Source organism: Siniperca chuatsi, linkage group LG3 (assembly GCF_020085105.1).
Source record: "Siniperca chuatsi isolate FFG_IHB_CAS linkage group LG3, ASM2008510v1, whole genome shotgun sequence".
NCBI lineage: Eukaryota > Metazoa > Chordata > Actinopteri > Centrarchiformes > Sinipercidae > Siniperca > Siniperca chuatsi.
Window position 1 is genome coordinate 10,114,199 of NC_058044.1, and position 22,887 is coordinate 10,137,085.

Below are 22,887 nucleotides of genomic sequence, written 5' to 3' on the forward strand. Positions count from 1 at the left end.
TGGAGATTTTAAGGTATCATTGCCCATTTGTGGTCCCTGTGATAAATGTAGGCTCTCTCAAACTGACTTTCATGGACTCAAACAGATAAATGACATTTTCTTGCACAATTGCTCTCCATCTTAAAGCCAGTAGACTTTCTATTGCTCAGGTAAGCATGAAGTAAATCTCCTCCAGCTGACGCACGAGAGCTGTGCAATAACGGGACATCTTTTGAAATCCCCCCCCCTCACCCATCTCTCTCTCTCTCTCACCCCTCTCTTTCTATCTCTCTCGACCTCCCCCGCACAGATTCCTGCCTGCGCGTTCACGTCTCCTGAATTGCGCGGCAGCAGCAGTCTCGCGCAGTTCAAGAATCGTTATTTTTAGCGCGTGGTTCGTGTTGCAGTGTCGTGGTCGCGAGGAGCTTTTTATCCTCCATCTCCGTGCCACAGTTTGAGCAGGACTCGCGGGGGAGCACGAGAGGGCAACGCAACGCACTGACTGCGCGAGGAGTTGCGGAGTGGCGGTAGACTGTAGAGAGCGAGGAGGAGGATAACGGACTGACCGAGGGGAGCACCACCACACATCTTATCACTCTGGTCCTCGTTAAACGGCCTGCCCGAAGATGGCTAGCCCCGTAGCAGGTCGAGATGTCCCGAATGCCCCGCCGCGGGACGAGCCGGAACGGTTGGACCCGAACCGTCCCGAACCAGCCTGTCAGGAGGCACAGAAATGGATAGAGGTAAGTTAGGTGACCGTTCAGAGAGGCTCAGGGGCCTGCTGCTACAGGGGAAACGGGCCATACTGTCATATACTGTGACCGGGGAAATAATAGCACTACAGCACCGGTGCACCGTCACCTGTTGTGGGGACGACGCAGTGTCATGTTACCGTGTGGGACAACGGCTCTGCTGCCGTATGTGTGGACCACCGTATGTGTCAAAAGTTTTCACACATGTGTGGCTCTTAGTGACATTTAACAACCCAGACCAGCACTGTGGGGGCGTTAAACGACGAACCGAGCAAGAAAATAAACGACAAACATAACGTAAATCCCGCAAAGTAGTCGTTTATTTTCCGTTTGTTTGGTATCGTGTTCTACTTGCTAGGAGGAGGAACGCCCCCTTTTTTCCAGGCGCGAGGGGATTCCGGTTGCCATGGTAATGAAATCGGGCCAGCAGTCACGCATGATGCTATACTGTACCAGCAGCATCGGATGAGATTATCATTTGTGGTTTGCTGCATCGCTTCCACCATCATCTGGTCGGCTAAAAACGCCTCTCTCTATAAGCCTGAGTGGTGAATCATGATCCGCCCGTGGAGCTGCGTTATGACCTATTTTTTCTTTCTTTCATCACGGCCCCTTTAGCCTAGCTACCTGCCAACTAGAAACCCAGATTAGGTAACAAAAAAATATATAAGGTTTGGAAGTACAACACAATCAACTTTTATGTAAAGGTCTTGGCTGTGTTTTCACAGGACTCCCACAATCTGTGCTGCTTATCACACACAAGCCAGTTTACTACTTGGCTGTGGTAAATAGAGAAGAAGATGGATAGATAGATCTATATGACACATCTGAAGGTAAATACAGTACTACAAACACCCAGTCCTGACATACAATTTGAATTGTCTGGATAAAAACCCAATAAAGATTAAGAAAAAGCTTATTTCCATTGTGATTTCCATTCTATGAGTAAGATGACAAACAGGTTAAAACAGGCAAGAACAACAGAACAAACAACCCCACAAAGCAGACTTAAGATTGATTATTTAACAACCATTTCTTCACCAAAGAGAAGTTAAGTTTCAGCAATGTTTAATAGACAACAACTCACTAAAGTGGATATTGTAATGGGCTCTGTATCAGTCCATACTGATAAGACTGAAATCCAGTTTGAGATTAAACATGCATCCAAATGCAAAAATGCTACTGTTTATTACAGTGGTTTCCAATTTGGGGGTCAGGACACAAGGGCCGTCAGATAAATGATTAAAATGATTAACAGGAAAGCAAAGTGCTGGGTAGTTTTACCTCTTTAGGTCTCTAAAAATTATTTGAACATAATATGAAATAAAACACTTTTTGGGTGAACTGGTTCCAACCAGTAGACATATGCATCCACTGGTGAGGGGTGGCAAGTAGAGATTGTTTTGTTTTAAGCCCAAAAGGTTAACATGAGCTGAGGAAGTTGTACATTTTTAAGAAAAGATTGCTGCTCAATGAATGAAAACTTGTTAAATGTTAAAACTGCCATAAACATTGAAGCCAATTGCGTTAAATATAGTCCTTCCTTCCTTTTACCAAAAACATTTTTAGTTTCTATCTATCTTTCTATCTATCTGTCTGTATGTCTGTATCTATCAAAGTTAAATGGTTCACCTGGGGCCACATCTTTCCTCCATGATTACTTTTAGACTTTCAGAGGCTACAGAAGTAGATCATTCGTCTCCCATCTGCCCAGTTCAGATCTGTAAGTGTCCCACATACAGTTCAAGAAAAATCTAAATTATCAGCATTTATAAAATATCTATTTCTGTGGAGAGTAATGACCTATTTAGGTGGCTTTAGGGATATTAATATGCTCAGACAATTTTCCACCCAACTTGCACAGTTATCCATTCAATGAATGAGGTTGAGGTTTGAGGGCTATAAACATGTTATCACAAAACCCCTTTAACAAACTATGACAAAACTCTCTATGCATCAATGATTGTTTTAACACAAGCATCCATACAAGAAGTCTAAAATTAGCAAAGATATGATTTAGATGTGAAAATATTTTAGCCAGCTTGCCTTCATCATGGTGGTCATGGTGTCTGAGGTTGTTTCTGGTTCATTTACATGCAATCCATTCACAGCGTCACTACAAAAACCAGATAAATAACATTACAACCATCAAAATAGTTTTTACAGAATGCAGCAGTTCCTCTCAATGTATAAAGATATTTACAAGAAACATATAAATAGCAGTAAATACAAGATATACGACATTACAACCAAGATTTTTCACACAATATTTCATCTTAACGTTTTAAGCAAATGCTATTCTTCTAGCCTCATTTTTCAGAAACACAATATACTAAATCTCTGTTTTTGCACTTATGGATAACTCAAACAAATTTATAAGACAATCAGCACAATTGACTTCAACAAATCCCTCTTTAACTGAAGTTCACCTTGCTCTCAAAACTTTCTTTTTTGGGGCGGGGGGACTACTGTTATCCTCTTAACTCTACAAAACTGGCTTCAAAACTTTACATTTTTGATGCACGATGAAATGGACACATTTTGATCAGCGCTTAAAAAGTCCCGATGGTAGCTTTGTAACATCAGTAGTGAGCATAAACAGTCTTGTCTAGGTTAATGCTGGCCTCTAAGTCTTAATCTGTCCTTCAGTGTCTTTGCTCTGCGTTCCTCTTGCTTTGTCGTCTTTCTGCCTCCCAGTTCTCTAGTTATTTTCAGACTGGTCAGGCTGACTCTATTTCTAGTGGTGTATTTAAATGCTCTCACAGGTGGGGATGATTCAGGGTTAACCATGCAACCCTATGCTCCATGCAGCATTTTCAGTCCGCGTGTGTGTGTGTTTTCCATGTCTGTAAGAGTATGCAAAGCGTATGCGCACACACACACATGTCGATCAGCTATGCATGATACTGCTCACACACTACTCAGACACGCCCCGGTTGGGTGACACTGGTCACTATGGGAACATAACATGGTCAAGCTCTCAGGTGTCACTGTTTCTAGGGGGGCAGTAGAGCAGTAGGCTATATATCACCACATGACCCAAGCAGGAAATTAGACTGGCACAGACAAGACCTAGCTATCTGTTTATAGACGAGACAAGGCTGGATTAGACTTTGTCTCAAAGCTGATACGCGCTGTTGAAGGTGCTTTAAACCTGTTGGATGTGACACTGAGCAGTTGTACAGGCTTAGAGAAACACAAAGTTAACTTTAGTGACAGCAGTTAACCTTTGCTGTCACCGGCATACAGTGCATAGCAAAAGTTAGGGTCTGTCACACAGGGAATAAACCAAAGAATTGTGTGTGTGTGTGTGTGTGTGTGTGTGTGCGTGCGTGCGTGTGTGTGTATGTGTGTGCCAGATGTCACAGCTGTCCTAGGCAGATTAACGCCAATGGTCCCAGCCAGCCAGCTGTGTCTGCTCGAGAGAAAGAGAGTGGGGATTCATGGATTTTCCATGCATCAAATACTTTATGAAAGAATGTGAAATAATGCAGAGATGTCTATCATGCCTCAGTGATTTATCAAGTTTTTGTAAAGCCAGGAGAGTCACGGTTTGCCTCAGACAAAACTAAACATGTTGTATTTTTTTGCAAAGCATAAAGTTTCAGAAAAGTTAGTTGTAATTGAATATGCTGTATCATGATATATGATTGATTGACTCTGATTAGCATCGTGCAGACCTTTCAAGGAGCATTAGTTTGTGTTGTGTCAACTTTGACACTGAGCTATGTGAAAACGTAAGAATATCATATTTTGCCACATTTTGGATATTTTCATTGAATTAAAAATACCAAAATATCATGCAGTGATTACGCTATGAAAGTTCCTAATCACATATTACTGTAAATATCATTTTAGTGTACTACTACTTTATTTTACTGTGATGAAAAATACCTTTTCAAAATATGTAGTACAATAGGTGTGCTTGAATTACACAAAGGAAGTGCTTTTCTTCTTCATATTGAACAGATATCAATTGTCAGCAGCTGAAAAGTCTGATGTTGTCTAGTGTCGAGTCACTCTGGTTAATTACTTTGATCCAGATTAAACCCATCCTCAATCTGGATTATGACTTTATCTTTCTGCCTTTCTCTCTTCCCCTCTCAGTTTATTACTCTTTGTTATCGTCTTCTCTGCGTGTCACACAGCCATTAGTGTGCAGAGTGCCTACAGCACATGATAACATTATAACGAGGCAAATACTTCTGCAACACCACAAATTAAAACACCAGCCTCTCTCAGTGGTCTGTGTATCACACTGGGGCTCTAACCCTCTACATCTCCATCAACTAGGCTTTACTGGAAGCACATAGACAGTTCAGCATGGTTCAACTTAGCCCTAGTTTGTGCCTCCCATACATTAACATTACATTTGAGTCACAGAGCATATGTTTTTTTCCCGAAAAACAAATACCTGTCGATCTTTGAAAAACTCAGAAGGTCATTTAACACTTACTGCTGCACTTAAAGTATTCCCAAGACTCCTCTCTAACCATTTGGACTGTCTGCTTCACAGCTAAAATTATTTTTAACTCGTTTTCCAAGTTGCAACTCTATTTCGTAATCCAAACAAAGATGGTAGCCGGAAATGATATATGACCTTGCTCAAATTGTACGATGTGAACCAAAAGTTTATTATCATCTGTGGTGATGTGATGTGATGATACTGCTTTCTGTTATTTATTATTTTCATATAAAATAATGCATCTGTATTTTTCTTGTGTATTACAAAACCAGAAAGGAGATATGTGATTTCTGTTTCAGGAAATAGACTTGCAACTTGGGAAACATGAGAGAAATCATGCAGCAAACTTTTAAGTTAGCAACTAACTGTAACTAACTGGATTTTTCACCGGGGATTTATTTTTTATGGAAAAACAGATGCTTAGCTCGGTGACTCGAACGGTAAGGTTCAACTCAAGGAGTTTGCCATGATAAATTTAAACAACAAAATGGTGTCAGCTGCAGCAGCATGGCCCCGTATTATCATCACATTTAGTCTGGCCCTGCAAAATTCAGATTTAATGCATTACTGCACATGATGTACTGCATATTTTTCTCCTCATCTGCTTTCTGTTTTTCTAGCCTCGCATTCCTTCCATCTTTTTACAGTTGTTAAAATAAAAGTAAAGAGTACTTTGGCCTACTTCTGCTTCTCACCTCAGGGTTTAAATGGTAGCTGCTGCTGCCATTCACCCAGACTGAGCAGAGCAATCCACCATGAGGACTGAGAGGGAGCCAGGGAGGGTCGAATTACTGTTGCTGGCACTGAAATACCCCCAAGGCCTTTGGCTTGGTTTTTGTAGCAGACATGAATGCTCATTTAACACACATATACACTCGGCTTCTCGTTAACGCACACTTATGTCTCATCTTTTTTCCTCTGCTTAGATTTTCAAGAGTTTTCTATCCAAAACATGTACTCTCACACCAGTCACTATGTCTAATTGCTGTATTTCAGGTTCAGCATTTAACACATAACCAGTCGTTATCCACCTCCACCCCCCACCCACTGTCTGTGTCCTGCATCCCACACACACACACTACCTACACAAAACACAGTTGTCCTGCTCTCCCTCAATACACTACTCTACTTGGTCAGTAAATTATGCATGACCACGCTGTAAATGTTTCAAAGACCTTGAGTCAAACCTAAGTAAACATGCCGTATGATATATGTGTGTGTGTGTTTGTGAGACAACTGAATGATGAAAGACAAGAAAAAGAAAGAGATGCCAATGGGAAACATCTGGTCATCTCTTATATAACGAAAAACAATAGGCTGTTTTCATAGCTGCAGATGCACTGTGTGTGACAAAAAAAAAATATAATGAGTTTAAATGCAGTCAATGTTTAGACCCTTTAGAGATTATTAAATGTTTGTGGTCAGTTGCCACCAAAAACTGACACATTGGGTCAGACTAAATGTGGGTTTTTTTGTGGATGGATGTATAGGAACATATACTGTATATGAGCAGTAGAGCTGTGTGCCTGCAGTTAACAGTTTTGGTGCTAACTGTAATCTGAGCTAATCTGGATTAGAAGTCTAAACAGCGTCAGTCAAACCTCGTCTTTTCTGTTCATCTTTGGCTGCTGGTTACACAACAGCTCCAGAAAGCAGTGTGTGTGTGTGGGTTGGTGTGCCACAGTTAGCTTCCTGATTCCCTCCTCCTCTCCTGCCTGCACAGGATAGACTGCAGATTTGGAGTCCAGGTTACAGGATTGAGGTTATCGTTGCGGCTTGCTCAGGCTACGACTGCGTGCCTCTAAATCAGGGACGTGTGTGTGGGCACATTTTGGGAAAAGGGAATGAGGACACAGAGCAGTGTGTCACTGGCTTGGCGTCTCTCTAATTTGGTTTCTACTGAAGCAAAATGTTGGGGGAAGGGTGAACCAGAGAGCAGCAGGTTCCTCTGTCAGGGAGACAGTGAGGCACAATCCAACAGTCTTCAAGCACTTTTGTTCATGATATTTATCTATTAATGGCAGTGATCATATTAGGGCTGTAGCTAATGACTGTTTTCATTATCGATCAATCTGTTGATTATTTTTCAATTACTTTACTGTTCTTTTAAATGATCAAATGTCAGGAAACAGCGACCCCATCACAAGTACCAGGAGCCCAAAGTGACATCTTCAAAGGGCTTGTTTAGTCAGACTAACTCCCCAAAATGTTAAATTTACAATGTTGTAAAACTGAGAAAAATAGCTAATCTTCACATTTAAGGAGCTGGAACCAGAGAATGTTTGGCATTTTTGCTTGATAAATTACTTAAATTATTAATCGATTGTCAATGATTATTCATATTTTGTTAATCAATTCAGCAATAGATCATGTTCATCTTTATGTATTGATATCTACACAGTACCTTTGTTCTAATCTTTTTCATGACACCAATAAGAAGAGCAGAATGGCCAAACAGAGGATATTGCTGTCGTTTTTGATATTGTAGCACTTAGTGTAGAAATGTAGGTTAGTTAATTAGTTAGTTGGTTAAGCTTTATTTATGCCTAAAATCAAAGTGCATATACATACGATCACAGCAACATCCTGGGTACGTCAGGGTGGCCATCAGAGTGGTTTAGTTGCAATTGATGTAATCCCAATGTTTATGTGGCGTGTTATGATGGAGTAATGGGGTTTAAAGTGTGGCCTGAGGAGTCTGTCTCCTCTGCAGGTCTGCCTTTCTCCTTTATGCTGTTTTTAATTACCTCAGCCTAATTTTAACATCAGCTCTGTTGTATATTTCATTACTTTCTGTGAAGTTTTAAAGTGTCAAATCCATGAGTGACACATGAAAGAGGTGGTGATGCACCAATCCCAATTTCTCTCTCCTGATTCCAACCGATATTGAGCACCAGTCTGATACCAGTGCCCTCTTTTTCCCAGATTTAAAATCTAAACCTTTCTGCATGGAACAGTAGGAATCATTTTAATGTAAGGTCAAATGAGAACAGAATTGTTGTTAGTCGGTAGCCCACTGTAACTGATGTAACAGAATTTTGATAATGTCATTGTCAAAGAAACTATATTTGATGTGGATCGGTCACATCATGGCCGATACCTGATCTGCTTAATAAGTTGGTTTATTGGCACTGATACTAATCAGGCGTATTGAATAGGTGCAGAAGGAAGATTGTAAAAGAGTAATATTTGGGCTTATTAGTAAGAATACTCCAGTTAGTGCAATTAGACAGAAAATTCATCGACAGCAAGTTTTGTCAATCAAGTATTTAATCAAGTAATTTATCAAGGAAAAATATCAAAAATTCTCTCCTTCCGCCATTTCTGTGTGAGTTAATATCATTGTAAACTGAATATCTTTGGATTTTGGACTGTTGGTTGGACAAAACAAGCAATTTGAAGAAATCACCCTGGGAACTTGTAATGAACACTTTATAAATTAAACAACTGATTGATCAAAAATAACCACCATCAGTAATATAAAATAATTGTTAGTTACAGCCGTAGTTCCAGTCCACCTCCTTCACCTCTGTCCCTTTCTTTTCCTTTCCTTTTCATATAATCTTCTTATAATATTTTTTTAATATTCTTTAATATCTTATTGTCAATTTTAAATGTATGATTCCTGACCTGCAGTACTTAGTATCTTTCTTTATATTTCTACTATGTTTATTGTTTTGCACCAAAATACCAAAGCAAATTCCTTGTATGTGTAAACTTGGCAATAAAGCTGATTCTGATTCTGTCCTCCTTCGCAGGCTGTAACAGGGAAGAGCTTTGGAGACAAGGACTTCTGCAGCGGACTGGAGAACGGCATCCTGTTATGCGAGTAAGCCTGTGACATCTCTAACACTGAGTTTTTGATGTCTGAAGTAGCAACAACATATATTATCTCCTCTAAGACTCAATAAATCTTTGCTTCTCCCCTCCTCCACGCAGGCTGCTGAGTGCAATCAAACCAGGGCTGGTCAAGAAGATCAACAGGCTGCCCACTCCCATCGCTGGGCTGGTAAGAAGACACGCTCCACTGTGACATTCAGCCCTGTAAACCAGCCTGTTCGTCAAAGTGATAAACTCTGCTGTCTCTTCTAGGACAACCTGTCAGTCTTCCTGCGGGGCTGTGAGGAGTTGGGCCTGAGGGGCTCCCAGCTGTTTGACCCCGGGGACTTGCAAGACACTTCCATACGAGCTAACCTCAAGTAAATAGGCGTGTGTGTGGCTTTTTATTCCTATCCATGTCCATTTTAATGTAGTATCACATGACAGTAACACACTTCTCTTTCATCAGGGACTCTGACTACAACCGCAAACTAAAAAATGTGAGTAAATATTGCTCTTTCTTTGTTTTTTATTGCTTTATCTTCTAAGTCAGTGTGTTCAGCATATATGAGTTTCCCCCAACCCCCTGTATCGATGTCTCCCAGGTGCTGAACACAGTGTTCTGGCTGGGGAAGGCTGCCAGCGGCTGCGCCTCCTACAGCGGCCCTACTCTCAACCTCAAGGAGTTTGAAGGGCTTCTTGCTCAAATGAAGATGGTGAGTGAACAAAGCGAAGAGGACAGAGCAGGGAGGGGGAGGAGAGGGAGACAGACAGAAAGACAGAGAGCGGCATGGAGGAGGTGCGGGGGATGGATTTGTTAGTTTCCTGTCTTTGTTGGGGTGCAGGAGAGACACACGAGACAGGAGACAAACACATTTTTGTTTTTGTTACAGCACAGCTACTCCTATTTCAGGGAGAGACAGAAAAGAGGAACAGGATATGAGTTGAGAAAGAAGTTTGGCTCTGCACATTTTATCTATTGGATCAATTGGAAGTCTATTCAAATACATTTTTTGCTGTTTAGCAAAACAATGAGCAAACACCTGGCTTCTCACTTTTCTTTTTCTTTGTTTCTTTTGCTCCTAGTCTCCTTTCCGATCAATTTCTCAACCCATGTATTGTCTCTTAAGTGAGCTTCTTTATGCATCTTTCCTACTTTAAACACTTTTGCATATATTTTCCTGATGGCTGATGTGTTTTTGTGTGCATGTGTGTGTTTGTAGGAGGCCGAGGAAGGAGGGGACAATCCACAGAAGCGCAGCGTTAGAGACAGCGGCTATGACTGCTGGGACTCTGAGAGGAGTGAGTCTCTCTCTCCACCACGACACACTCGCGACAACTCCCTAGACAGGTGAGAGACATCTGTCAACACACAGGCACGCACACATACCCAAATATGTGGACGCACACACCAGGGGTATTTCAGATTACTGATGAGAAGTTAAATGCAACTGTTGAAACTCAGTTCAAACTTTAAAACTGGTCCCACTGATACAAAGCCTATGTTTGCATTAGAGTAAATGTGATTTTACAGTGTTACAGTAATATGTTTTCTTTTGTTATTGACAGTCTGGACTCCTTTGGCTCCCGCTCACAGCACAGCCCTTCTCCCGATGTGGTGAATCGAGGCAACAGTGATGGTTGGTTCTGATAAATGTCTCTCAAGTAGGAAAAGTAAAACTTTTCAGAACTTAAGAGAGCGTCAGGTTAGCTGTTTCCCTCTGCTTCCAGTCTTTATGCTAAGCTAAGCTAATTGCCGCCTGGCTCCAGCCCCATACTAAGCTTACCAATATGAGAGTGGATATAGATCTTCTCATCTAACTCTTGTAAAGAGAGCAAATAAGCGTATTTCCCAAAATGTAGAACTATTCCTTTAAAGCAGCAATACAAAACCACTCATCCATAAATAGTCTGACTGCTGTTCTCTAACATGTTGGGGTTTCAACCTTGGTATGTTATGGCCAGTCAGGCAGACTGTGGACAACAGCTGAACCTCTCAGGCACCGTGTGTGTTTGTGTGTGTGTATGTGTGTGTGTATGTGTCTGTGCCCCAGATGCAGCAGCTGTTGGCCCAAGTAGCCATCACTAGAGATTTGGACCTGGGAAACACAGGCTGAGGTCAACATCCTGCCTTTCATATGTCAGTCTGTGTGTGTGTGTGTGTGTGTGTGTGTGTGTGTGTGTGTGTGTGTTTGAGGGGAGTATCACAGACATCCTGTTTGTGTCTTTTATGTTGACAGTATAATATGTGTGCAGCACGGTGACAAGAAAAACACTATTCCAGAGCCGAGAATAGACTCATTCCCCACATTCTCTGGAGGTCACAGAGAAAGTGTGCCACCTAGCCAATGATATTTATTACCCAAGAAGAGAGATGGACAGGGGATATAATTTGTCTTATTCTGTCTGCATGTCTGTTTGCTGAATATTTATGCACAATAACCTTGTCGAAAGTTTGGCACGAGAAGTGATCAATGTTTCTCACTGCCTGCCGATATAATGGTGTTGCAGTTACATTTAAATAATAATTCTTCTTTATTGTAACTTGGGTCATATTTCTTAGTTATGTTAGCACTGTACTCACCAAAGTAATTGGTGAGATCTGGGGACAAATCTGACAGGGTAAGAAACACGAGTGGCCAAATAATCAGGTTGGAAACAAGCCAGCAGTCCAGCCGAATATCTAAACCACTTTATTTTGAGGTAAAGAAAACTATAATTGTTATAATAATCCCTCATTCGCTTCCAAATAAGTCTGACTAAGTACTTGTGTTTCTTGCCTGTCTGACCTGATTTTTAGCAAAGTTACCACAGTCATGAACTCAGCAATTAAGTTATTAATTCCAATACAATGTTATTTTTAATATTACCGATAGAATAGAATAGAATTACCGATAGCAGGGGACTCACACAAAATCAGATTTTGTGTGCCTATTAGGAGACATAGGAAGAGGCTTTTACTCTCCCAGTAAAACAACATTGTGGGATGGGAAAGATCATTCCTGTTTAAGATACACATAACTACCCTGTCAGTCTTTTCAAATGTAACAAGGTGGTAGAAGGGCAGCCCCATGAACAAATACAGAGCTGATTTCACTGTTTGGTGTTACAGTAAACGTCTAAAATGCTTGAAAGTGTCTTAAGATGAATATGTCCCATTTTATGAACATGTTTGCCCTTACTGACATGGAACAAATATTATGAACTTTTGGTGTAAGAAACAACATGGAGCTAGTATGTCTTGAGAATCGTATAGCGTTTGCAGAGGTTATTGTGCAAGGACCAATTAAAAAAATAGTTCCTGACTACTTTCTAACCTTCTGCACGCTTTCTCTTTTATGCTCCATCGCTCTCTCCCAGGGCGAGGGAGCGACTCGGAGGCTGATGGCCCCAGCAGGAAGCCAGATGTGCGGAAGGATGACATGTTGGCCAGACGGACTGCCAGCAGTGAAGCAAGAAGCTCCATTCCCTTTAACCAGTTTCTTCCCAACCGAACCAACGCCAGTTCCTACATCCCGACTCCACGGCGAAAATCACATACAGAGGAGGGAGAGCAGCGGAGGTAATGACAAGCACATCAGTGCAGTAAATAATTCAGATGCAAATTATGCATTTTATACACAAGTTACTAAGTGCTGCAGTGAGCCGAAGGAAAAGGTAAATCACACAAGACACACAAACTTCCACATCCCTAATCTTTCCCTGCCATTACACAACGTTCCCCAGTCACCTTCAAGCCACTCCAGAGCAGGGCAAAAGGACTGGACCGCACCACAAAACCCCCAAGACTGTCACTTGGGCACCTGAGAACAATGGGGGAAAACTAAAACAGGAAGAGGAGAAGGTGACCCAGGAAGTGTTGGATCAGAGGAAGCTGCAGAAGTTAGAGAAGGCAGGGATTAAAGTTCTGCCTGCTGCCGTTCGCTACAGCAGGTCAGGGAGGAGAGGCATGAGAGCTGCTGCTGCTGTTATGGTTTGACGGTTTTGGTTGTGTTCACTAACAGATCGTTGTGATGGTAATTTTGTATGTGTGTTTTTCCTGGTGCTCCATTCACACTGGTGCTGGGGTTTCACTTTTGGTTCTGTGTAGTCGTCGGGTTGCAGCAATCTGGCTTTTTAATGATGAGTTTTGTGTGTTGGCATACAGATCTGACTGCTTGCTCCTTTTCTGCATTTTACATATGGGAGAGGTTAATTTAAATCACGTCAGTTATTAATATCGTAATAGAGGTTTCAATGGTCATGAATTGCTACTTGGTTGGTGTGTAAAAAAATCCTTATTATTTATTTTTGATGCACATTTTTATACGTTTGCCTGTGAACTATGACTAACCATTTGGACCTTGCCAACAATATTTGTGGGCGCATGTCAAACCCGAACATTGCATGTCCTTACTTCTGCTCATAAGATGCAACAAAGGATTTTTAATATTCTCTGAAATGACCTTGCCATGCCATCCCATCTCCAACCCCAGCCCTCCCACAATGGAGGAACAAAAAGTGAGGTCGCCGTCCCCGAACATCATCCTTCGCTGCGATAATGACTTTTTGAGCTCTCAGAAATCTGCGTGGGACTCCTCCTCTGATGTGGAAGAGGAGGCAGAGGTGCGGAAAGTTCCGGATGTTCGTAGAGATGACCTGGCATCCAGACGAGCTCATCGCGGCCCTGTTGCTCCCAAAGTGCATCAGTTTGTCCCTCCGCCTGTATGTAGCAACAAAGACAGAGAGCGCTGGGAAGGCATTAGACGAGCCTCACAGCAAACGCTGCAGGAGAAGGAGATCAGGTTAGCCAGCTTATGATTGTGTGTGTTGCCGTTTTTTCTTCCATTTTCTATAACTTACTGCTAAATATACTCTTTCTTTCTTTGGGTGTTGCGGTCACTTGTGGTTTGACGTGTGTGTACTCCATCTTGATGTGTAATGTGTGCCGTGTGATGCCATTGTACTGGCTCTGTGATTGGACAGTGAGAACGAAGCAGTCCCTGACATCATTACACGCAGAGACAACCCCTTCCTAAACTCCACCTCTCGCCACGAGGAAGAGGAGGATGAGGGAGAAGAGGGAAAGGTTAAGGCAACACCTAATAAGCAGAAGGATGACCTGGCTCAAAGGCGGGCTCAAAGTAGGCCCCTCTCTCACAGGGACGGACCAATGAGCTTTGTTTCTGCCTCCATGAGCCAGGCAGATTTGCAGAAGTGGGAGAGACTCAAGATGACTGAACCCAGGTGCCCAACACACACTCTCTGTTTCATCATACATGCAGTACAAAGCACTTAAATACTGCTGTATGTCAAGTGTTGTTTGTTAATGACTGTGCAGTATGTGTGTGTGTGTGTGTGTGTGTGTGTGCTTCTAGTTTTAGTTCCGGTTTTAAGCAGATCTTTGCAGTCAGAAGAGGGTCATTAATCTGCAGACTTTTTACTTTTTAAGCCTCACGAACAATGGTTTGAATACACGGGGGATTTGGTACCTTATTTCAAATGCCATCCAAGTTAAATCCTCACTAAACCACTAAGTAGTACACATTATTAAAATGTCATGATTCAAAATCCCAATATCATTGCACCCACAATTGCTTATTTTGTAACAGGAGTGCACATAAGACAGAACTGTAAAATGAAAATAAAATTGCTGCGAAAACATCTTACATTTTACTTTACTTTTGCTTTTTGCATCTGATAATTTGTTACAGTATCATTTAGGCTCATTCTAACTTTCTACTGCACATAAAACAGCAAATTGTTGTTTTTACACTTTGCTTTTTGTACGGATTAATCTAACAAGATATATCGTGTTAATTAGTTAGCTTCAGAGGTGCTGGTAGGCAGAGTCAAGCTACCTGTTTCCCCCTGTTTCCAGTCTTTGTGCTAAGCTAAGCTAACCAGCTCCCGGCTGTAGCTTCATATTTACTGTAGAGACTTGACAGTGGTATCAATCTTCTCATCTAACTCTTGGCAAGAGAGCAAATAAGTGTATTTCCCAAAATATCAAACTATTACTTTAAGTAATTTATCAAGCAAAAATACCCAAGAATCTAGCTTCTCAAATGTGAGAGTTTGCCACTTTTTCTGTTTTATATCATTATAGATAGAATATCTTTGGGGTTTTGACTGTTTGTTTGAAGATGTCTCCTTGGGCTCTGGGAAATCATTATGGACCTTTTTTTCCATTGTTCTCAGACATTTTATACAATAAATGATTAATTAGGTAAATAAATCTGTAGATTTAAGGTCATGTGAGTCCCCTCCTCTAACAGAAATATTTTAAAAAGATACCTCCATCGTCTACTTGTCAATATTCTATCAGTTTCAGCTCTGCTTTGTCTTAAGTTTCTTGTTTCCTTTTGTAAGTAGCTATAGATCTCCTTAGTTTCCCTTAGTCCCTTAGTCTCCTTTAGTTTCCCTTCTCTTCTTTTCTCTGTTGCTCCCCATGTTCTCATCTGCTTGTTTATTCTCCTCACTATTGTGCACTTCAGTCCCCTTCAGTCTTCTTTGACAGGCATTGAAACAGAGTAGGGAACTGGCCGTTGTGTATGAGGCTGTGTGTGTGTGTGTGTGTGTGTGTGTGTGTGTGTGTGTGACCAAAAGAGAGGCAACTGTTGGCTGTGAGGACTGCTTCGGCTTTGTTTTTCTCTCTCTCTGTGCTGATGTCATTAGATAGGATAAAGAGTTTTTTGTGTTCCCAGAGGAACAGCAGTAACCAAGAAAATTTGGCTACCTAGAGTGGACGAAAAGCTTGGTGTGTATGTGTGAATGTACATGTCTGTTGCAAGGATTTAAGTACACATCCCCATGCTTTGTCCTCTTCTGTCCATCCACACTTCCTGTCTGATTCATCATTTCCACCTCATCCTTCCTTTGTCTTCACAGTCTGATCCTCTGTCTCTGGTTGCTCATGACTTCTTTTCCACCCTCTTTGTTTTCCCCCTGCTCTATTGCTGGCTGTGTGTGTGTGTGTGTGTGTGTGTGTGTGTGTGTGTGTGTGTGTACGCCTGTCTTCATTTGTGAGATTGTATCTACAGTGAGCCTAGCCCGGCCCCTGTGTGTCAGGCTTGTCTGGAGAAAAATTATGGAAGCCCTTTCAGCGGATCAGCCAAGGCTGGACGAGGTCACAGCAAAGTTGTGACCTTTGGGGGCGTGACTGAGATCGAGCAGCCAATAGACACAGTCACGTCAAGTGAAGGGGAGGAGACGGAGTTGCTAAGACGACTCCTTTCCAAGGCAACTGTAGCCATGCCTACCATTGGCCTGGGCTCCCAGCTTTCAGAGCGGGAACGCAGGTATGGACGAGGCCAAATACAAGACAACTTAGGCTTCAATGGCTTGAATCCAAAGTCTCTTGTATTAGTATGGACTGTATTGAGGAATAGATAGGTCCTTTTCTATCCCATTACTTTCTTAAATTATTTAATTGAATTGCTTGTCAATGTCATTTTGGAAAATATTTTACATTTCAGGCCTATTTGAGTTAGTGAATTAGGTAGTTTGGATGCACCTCTCTGCATTGTACTGATTTGCTTGTAGTTTTAATAGGAAACAAAGTTACACACACACTCACACACACATGCATATACATGCTGCTGTGACAACTGGAGCTAGAAAAATCGGCCAGGCTGATATTAGCTCATACAGTGATATCACTACTGGCATATATGTCAAGAAATTGCAGTCAAGAACTATCAAAGACATGTTTTTGGTAGTTTTTAAATAATGTCTCCATTACATAGTTGATGAGAGAGCACTTGCAATTTGGCAACCAAATTCTGGCTATTCTTATCAAAAATGTTTGTTTATGTTGTGTTTTAATGTTTAAAAAAAGAGAGTTTTGTCCAACATATCAGTTCTTTTAAATTCTCAATCAATATCGGTATCAGCCTCAAAAATCCTGGTTGGGCTAAATAAACAACTTGTAGTAAATGTACAATTCATGCATTCCTGTAACGTTGGGGTAAACCTGTTTTACTCCTGAGATATTACACAATCTGTTCACTTTTTCCATAAAATCGAAACATTCCGCTTTATAGATGGAGGTTATCACATGAGTCTGATGGTCAAAGTGTTTGACGTGGCTCAAAATGTCATCACAGGTCTCTCTTTTTTTTTGTAGATTTGCATTAGTTTTGCATGTTTTTTCTAACCCCTATTTATTGTTTGTTGCTGAAACACTCAGTTGAATGGTTTTTAGTTTGAACATTGTTCCGTCTTTACGATCTGTATTCTGTACTCTTACTGACCACATGTGGACTACTTTTCTGCATCTTCCTGCCTGGATTTTAAGATTACAGTTGCAAATTATCCATCGTTGTTGCTGCAGTTTGAGCTTTATGTGATGCTCTCACAGCCAGGTAGATGCAGCTGACCTCAATCAAACTACCCCGCCCTCTGCTGACCTCCCACCCTGGACCCCTGAAACCCCTCCTACTCTTGCTGAGCTGGATGCACGTCTGGCTCAGTATGAACGGAGAACAGAGGAGGGGGATGAGGATGAAGAGGACAGGATCCCAGATCTCCAGAAAGACGACATGATGGCGAGGAGGACAGGAGTTTTCCATAAACAAAGCACTGCCACAGTGACGTACAACCGTTTCCTGCCTCTGCCCAGCTCCAAACGCAGCACACAAGGGCAGGTCACCACTGATGCTGCTCCACGGAACAAAAGGGAAGTGCAGGCAGACAGGAGCAAGAAACTGAACACCAGGTGGGCTGAGATTTGTATGGAACTGTCTAACAGTATGAGGAGGGACTAACAAGCTTGGTGTGGTTTGCATCCTCAAAGGAATTCTCCAGCTTGATGTTTAGTTATTTCAGTTATAGCAGTTTCTCTCATAGAGTGGAGCAACAGCAACCCAGAGTTCCCATGGAAACACCTCAACCGCGCCCTGACTCGACTGTGATCCGAGCAACTTCTCACAGCGAACGTGAATATGATGATGAGGATGAGTATGATGAAAATGAGCCTGTGCCTGACCTGGAGAAGGACGACATGATGGCTCGCAGGACCGGGTCATTCCAAAAACCGAGTGCAGCCAGAACAAATCAGTCCATCAACCAGTTCCTGCCAGTACCTGGATCAGTTAAATATAACATCGCCCCAGTGTCTGCAATGAAGCCACTACACAGCAGACCTAAAGTCATAGAGAAGATAGCTAGTGAAAGGTATTTACTGTCTTTGAATGCCATACTGTGGTGTCGTTCAACAACTAACATATTTTACTGGCAAGATGAAAGTTTAATTATGTTGACAAGTTATATGGCCTGCAGCACTAACTTTAACACGTCTCTGTGGATGATTTATAGTTGATCTGACTTGACTGTTGTTGTTTTGATTCCGTGCCAGCATGTTGCGCTGCCTGCAGCTGGATGCTTGATGTGGTTTCATTTGTATTATTTGTATATGAAAAGACTGGCCGACTTTGATTTGCTGTTGTGGTCGGATTCTTGGAGCTCTGTTTCTCATTTGGCTCGGCAGTGTTTGTGCTTGGTTTGGACTTTTTTTTTGTTGTTGTTGTTGAGGTTTAACCTTGGCTTTGTTTGTCATGACTATGGTTTGGTTGTGGTTCTAGTTGAGCATGGAGCGTTCGGCTGTTGTCTTTGTATTTAAAGTTTAAAAACAGCTGCTGCTCTACTCTCTAGCATTTCATATTCTCGGGATGGATCACCCAAATTACAGCAAAAAAAAGCTAAAAGTAATTTTCTAATAATTTCCTTAATTAAAAAAAAAACTACTCAATTTAAACCCAAGTAAATATTCATTCATTATTCATGTATTACTGGACTATTTATTCTCCACATATATTGAATTGTATGTTTGCCTGAAGACAAATTCCAGCTGATCACTTTTGGATGTTCACTTGATGTGCCATAAACTGAATTAAAGACTAAGTTACATAAGAAATGTGCCAACTGAACATCGTTTCTATTTTTCTAGTACCCATATTTTAGTACACATATTTTTTGGTTTATCTTCAGTGGTATCTAGCCAGACAGTTTTTTTAAGTTTGCTAGAGCCCAAGACACAGCTAAATAGGGCAGAAACAAGAAGAAGCAGCCAATTATTTGTCAACAATTTTGGGCAATTTTGGTTAATTGGGGTACTCCAGCAATGCTCTTAGCACTGCCCTCACATACAGAAGGGGGACTTGCAAGAGACATAAAAAAAGGATGGCCCCCTGTACTCTCAATAATCCACATAACTTGCTGTCAATAGTTTTCATAGGGACTATGTCTTCAGTAAAAAGTAGTCCCAATGAAAACTGATCACAATGAGATCTGTGGATTATGCAGACTAACAGTTTCTGAAAAGAGATGTTGCTTTTGAATTTTATTCTTGCCTTTTTCCAGTGTTTTGAGCACCACAAACAAAATTCTATTCACCTCCATTGTTTTGGGGTGGAGGCTGAAATCTCAGAGACATTGCTGATATCTTACAACCTCAGCAGATAAAACCAAAACTATCTGCATGACTAGATATCATAAAATGTGAGAGAAAATATATTTTTTTGTAATTTGGGTGATCTGAGTCTTTACGCCTGTTCTGGCCACTCCCCACAGTTGTCATTGTTGTTTTTTGTTTTGTTGTTGTTGTTTTTTTTACCTTTGACAGCTGATAGAAACCACTATTTTGACATCAACTAACTTCAGTGCAACATGGTTAAAAGTTTCAGCAAACAAACAGATCAGCTGCAGTCTTCTGTTGTCTGTGATGCAGTCTTGTTTTACCCTTTTAGCTGTATTTCCTGGTAATCTTGGCCTTGTCACTGGATTTTAGCAGCATCGTTACCATGGCAGCAGAACCTCAAGCCACACCCTCCAAAGCCCCAACCCTTACTAAGTGTGCAGGGCTGAGGGAGAGGCAAGAGGAGGACGGAAAGCAAGAGGGAGACATGACAATCCCTAACACCTCTGTCACAGATGTGACTGAGCCCCCCTCCTCTCCATCGCTCACCCCTCCACCCAGTCCTGCTACTTGTGAAGTGGAGGCAGAGCTGGAAAAGCAGAGTGTTGAGGAAAAGGTGGAAGAGAGAAAGAGGGATGTGAATGAGGAACCACGGAAGAAACCATTCTGGCTGGATGACGATGATCTACCTCCCATGATGTGAGATGCCCCTTGAACTGTTTTTACATGTGTCTTCATCACTCCTTCTCAGATTTTGCTCTGCCAGTCATCCAGTCTGCATTTATTTCACTTAAGATATGAGAATGGAAGTGAACGAGAGCCAAATGATTACTCTCTACTGGTTTTTTGCTGCAATGATGGCAAGTTTTAAGTAGATGCCTCCGCTTGGGATGTGAAGTGTGACATTAGCATTGATGGATAACACCCTGCTACCCATTCCTTCACCTGCTCTTTCCTCTCATTCACTTTATTCTGTCATTGTTTTAGGATGAGCCGGCGAGTTGCTTTTATGTCTGAGGACACTGAGTAAGTCTTTCGAAGTGAACCTGGATGAGCTTCTGCATGACAACAATATATACACGCTGTGCACGTTAGATTTCAAGAGTACAGTCCAAAAATATATTAATACACGACACACTAATATGTTCATTGCTGTGCATTGTCGCGTTATTACTAACATCCATCTTTTTATTGTCATCTTTTGCTTTTATGTTTTACATTTAATGTAATTCTGTTTTTCATTTTATGCTTGTTTGTTTAAAAATAGTTCATCATTGAAATACACAAGTTTATATAGACTACTGAACTTACATCCTTATAATGAATGAATGAGTTTGGCTTGCCAAAATAAGTTGGTTGCTCATTTGCTTGTTTAATTGATTTGTGATTAGTATTAAAACAGTAACATATTTTTGTTACTGTGTGGAGATAATGTATTATTTAGTAGTTTATTGGTTGTGTTCAAGTATGTCTTGCTTTGTGTTCATATCTTGTAGAAATAGGATGTAATCACTGGCAGACCATCTTTGCCTATGTCATCTCTTCATTTTGAAAAGGGGGCAGGTTTTTTCTCTTCCCTGTTACTTTTCGATCATGGAATGTGTATTATTTTGTTAAATTACAGTGTATATGTTTGAAATTTTGTGTTGGAAATATTCACTAAAGTGACCAAAGTAAACAATGAATGAATTAAAAGTAAATATTTGCTGTTTACCAGGGCCAAATTGGACAAAGTGAATATGTTGGGTCAAGTGATTCAGTCATTTATTTATAAGATTATACTGTCTTTCCTCTCTAGGAGTGTGAGCATGAGTGACATGCTTAACGAGGAAGAGGTGGGACACTTACCGCCACTGAGCCAATCACGATATGAGCGCATGCAAGAACAGTACAACAATTTTCTGGAAGATGAGGACCACTGGCGAAACGTAAGAAACTTCTGTCTTTTAAATAGAGTAAGATAGCATGTAGGGTCCATTTAAATAGTAGAAGGGAGAATATTATGTGCACTAACATATTCAAATAACAGCAATATCAGGAAATAAAGCTGCCATTATTTGACACTGTGAAACTGTGACAGGACTTGGCTCGCTGGAAGAATCGCCGTCGCAGTGCGTCACAGGAACTGATCAAGAAAGAGGAAGAGAGGAAGAGGATGGAGAAAAGGATGAAGGGGGAGGGATTTGACAGCAACAAGAGGAAAAGCATCAAGACCTACAAAGAGATCGTGGAGGAGAAGTAAGGGGGATGTTTTAGTGTTGCACATGGCCCTTAACATGAGACAAACTTATTTAAAGTAGCCCAAATTTAAACTTTGATCTCTGTCAAAAACACAATGTACAACAAAATAACAATCGATATCAAAAACACCACCTAGACACCAAAAGCTTTGTGTCTCTCTCCCTACTTGTCTTTTTTAGAGAGCGCAGAGAGGCAGAGTTGTGTGAAGCCTACAGGAATGCAGCGACTCCAGAAGAGGCCGCCATGGTTTTACAGCGTTACGCTCTTCGCTTTACCATCAGTGACGCGACACTGGACAGCCTAAAACTACCTAGATCCACTTCGAAACCCAAACAGGACCTAAAGCAGGTGGACACGGAGCACAAAACGGCATCACCTGTTAATGAGTCTGAAACATCAGAACCTCTGCACAAACCAGAACCAACTGTTATAACGGACCAGAGCCACACAAAACCTGAAGAGATACACACAGATACAACTGCTCAACAAGTGACATCAGTTTCTGTCTCCTCCAGCTCCCCAACACCTGGCAGTCCCCTCACCCCAGTCACAAACTCAGAAATTGTGCCACCTCAGTCACTACAACTAAATGAACCTCAGTCCAAACCGACAGAGTCTACAACCACACATCAAAAACAACAGATTACAGGAGATGCAATGCCTCAAACCAAACACACTCCGCCTCAGATTGCACAAGTGCAGCCTCACACCACGCAGCCTGTACACACACTCCCCTCCCCTCCATCTACATCCGCCAGACCTGTCCCCCTGCTGGCAGCCAAGCCTTACTGCCAGCCCAGGAACACACAGTCTGGACACAAACCTGTCAAGGTATCATCTGATCATCGGCATCTCAATACCTGACATTATGCTTATATTATAAGCAATATGTTTGTTCTATTTAGGAAGTTTTAACATTTTTACTTCTTACCCAGTGACATGGATGCCGTTTTTAGTTCTTTCTATGCAGATTTGAAGGTGTGTTGAATAATATGTCAGGCTTAGTCAGTGGCAACTAGTATTCACTTCTCTCAAAAAGCTGAAATACATCTTTGAGTTTATCCAAAGGAGCAGTGCTCATCTTACTGAACAACATGTATAATTCAAGGTCAAACATCTGATCCACTTTCTTTTTACACGTTGGATGAATATAAATATGTATACTTATATACTTAAATACAAGTTGTTGCTCAAGTGGTCGACCACATGAGCACCTCCTTTTATCTATGGTTTTA

General features: G+C 41.4%; 1 protein-coding gene across 10 annotated transcripts in view; it reads left to right on the plus strand.

Moving 5' to 3' along the window:
- Positions 1-282: 282 nt before the first annotated feature.
- Positions 283-22,887, plus strand: part of LOC122873551 (LIM and calponin homology domains-containing protein 1-like) — a 29,602-nt gene continuing 6,997 nt past the window's right edge. For 2 of the 10 annotated variants that reach the window (XM_044190381.1, XM_044190383.1), the window contains exons 1-20: positions 283-722; positions 8,955-9,025; positions 9,136-9,205; positions 9,289-9,395; positions 9,485-9,515; positions 9,621-9,731; positions 10,239-10,366; positions 10,585-10,655; positions 12,376-12,577; positions 12,742-12,948; positions 13,491-13,799; positions 13,981-14,241; positions 16,038-16,295; positions 17,357-17,713; positions 17,845-18,171; positions 19,784-20,110; positions 20,399-20,437; positions 21,210-21,339; positions 21,492-21,649; positions 21,832-22,483. In XM_044190381.1, coding sequence (XP_044046316.1) covers positions 606-722; positions 8,955-9,025; positions 9,136-9,205; positions 9,289-9,395; positions 9,485-9,515; positions 9,621-9,731; positions 10,239-10,366; positions 10,585-10,655; positions 12,376-12,577; positions 12,742-12,948; positions 13,491-13,799; positions 13,981-14,241; positions 16,038-16,295; positions 17,357-17,713; positions 17,845-18,171; positions 19,784-20,110; positions 20,399-20,437; positions 21,210-21,339; positions 21,492-21,649; positions 21,832-22,483 — 3,933 coding nt within the window. In that variant the 5' untranslated portion in view covers positions 283-605. The remainder of the gene's footprint in view (positions 723-8,954; positions 9,026-9,135; positions 9,206-9,288; positions 9,396-9,484; positions 9,516-9,620; positions 9,732-10,238; positions 10,367-10,584; positions 10,656-12,375; positions 12,578-12,741; positions 12,949-13,490; positions 13,800-13,980; positions 14,242-16,037; positions 16,296-17,356; positions 17,714-17,844; positions 18,172-19,783; positions 20,111-20,398; positions 20,438-21,209; positions 21,340-21,491; positions 21,650-21,831; positions 22,484-22,887) is intronic. The other 8 variants (XM_044190382.1, XM_044190387.1, XM_044190386.1 and 5 more) reach the window with 8 other exon arrangements.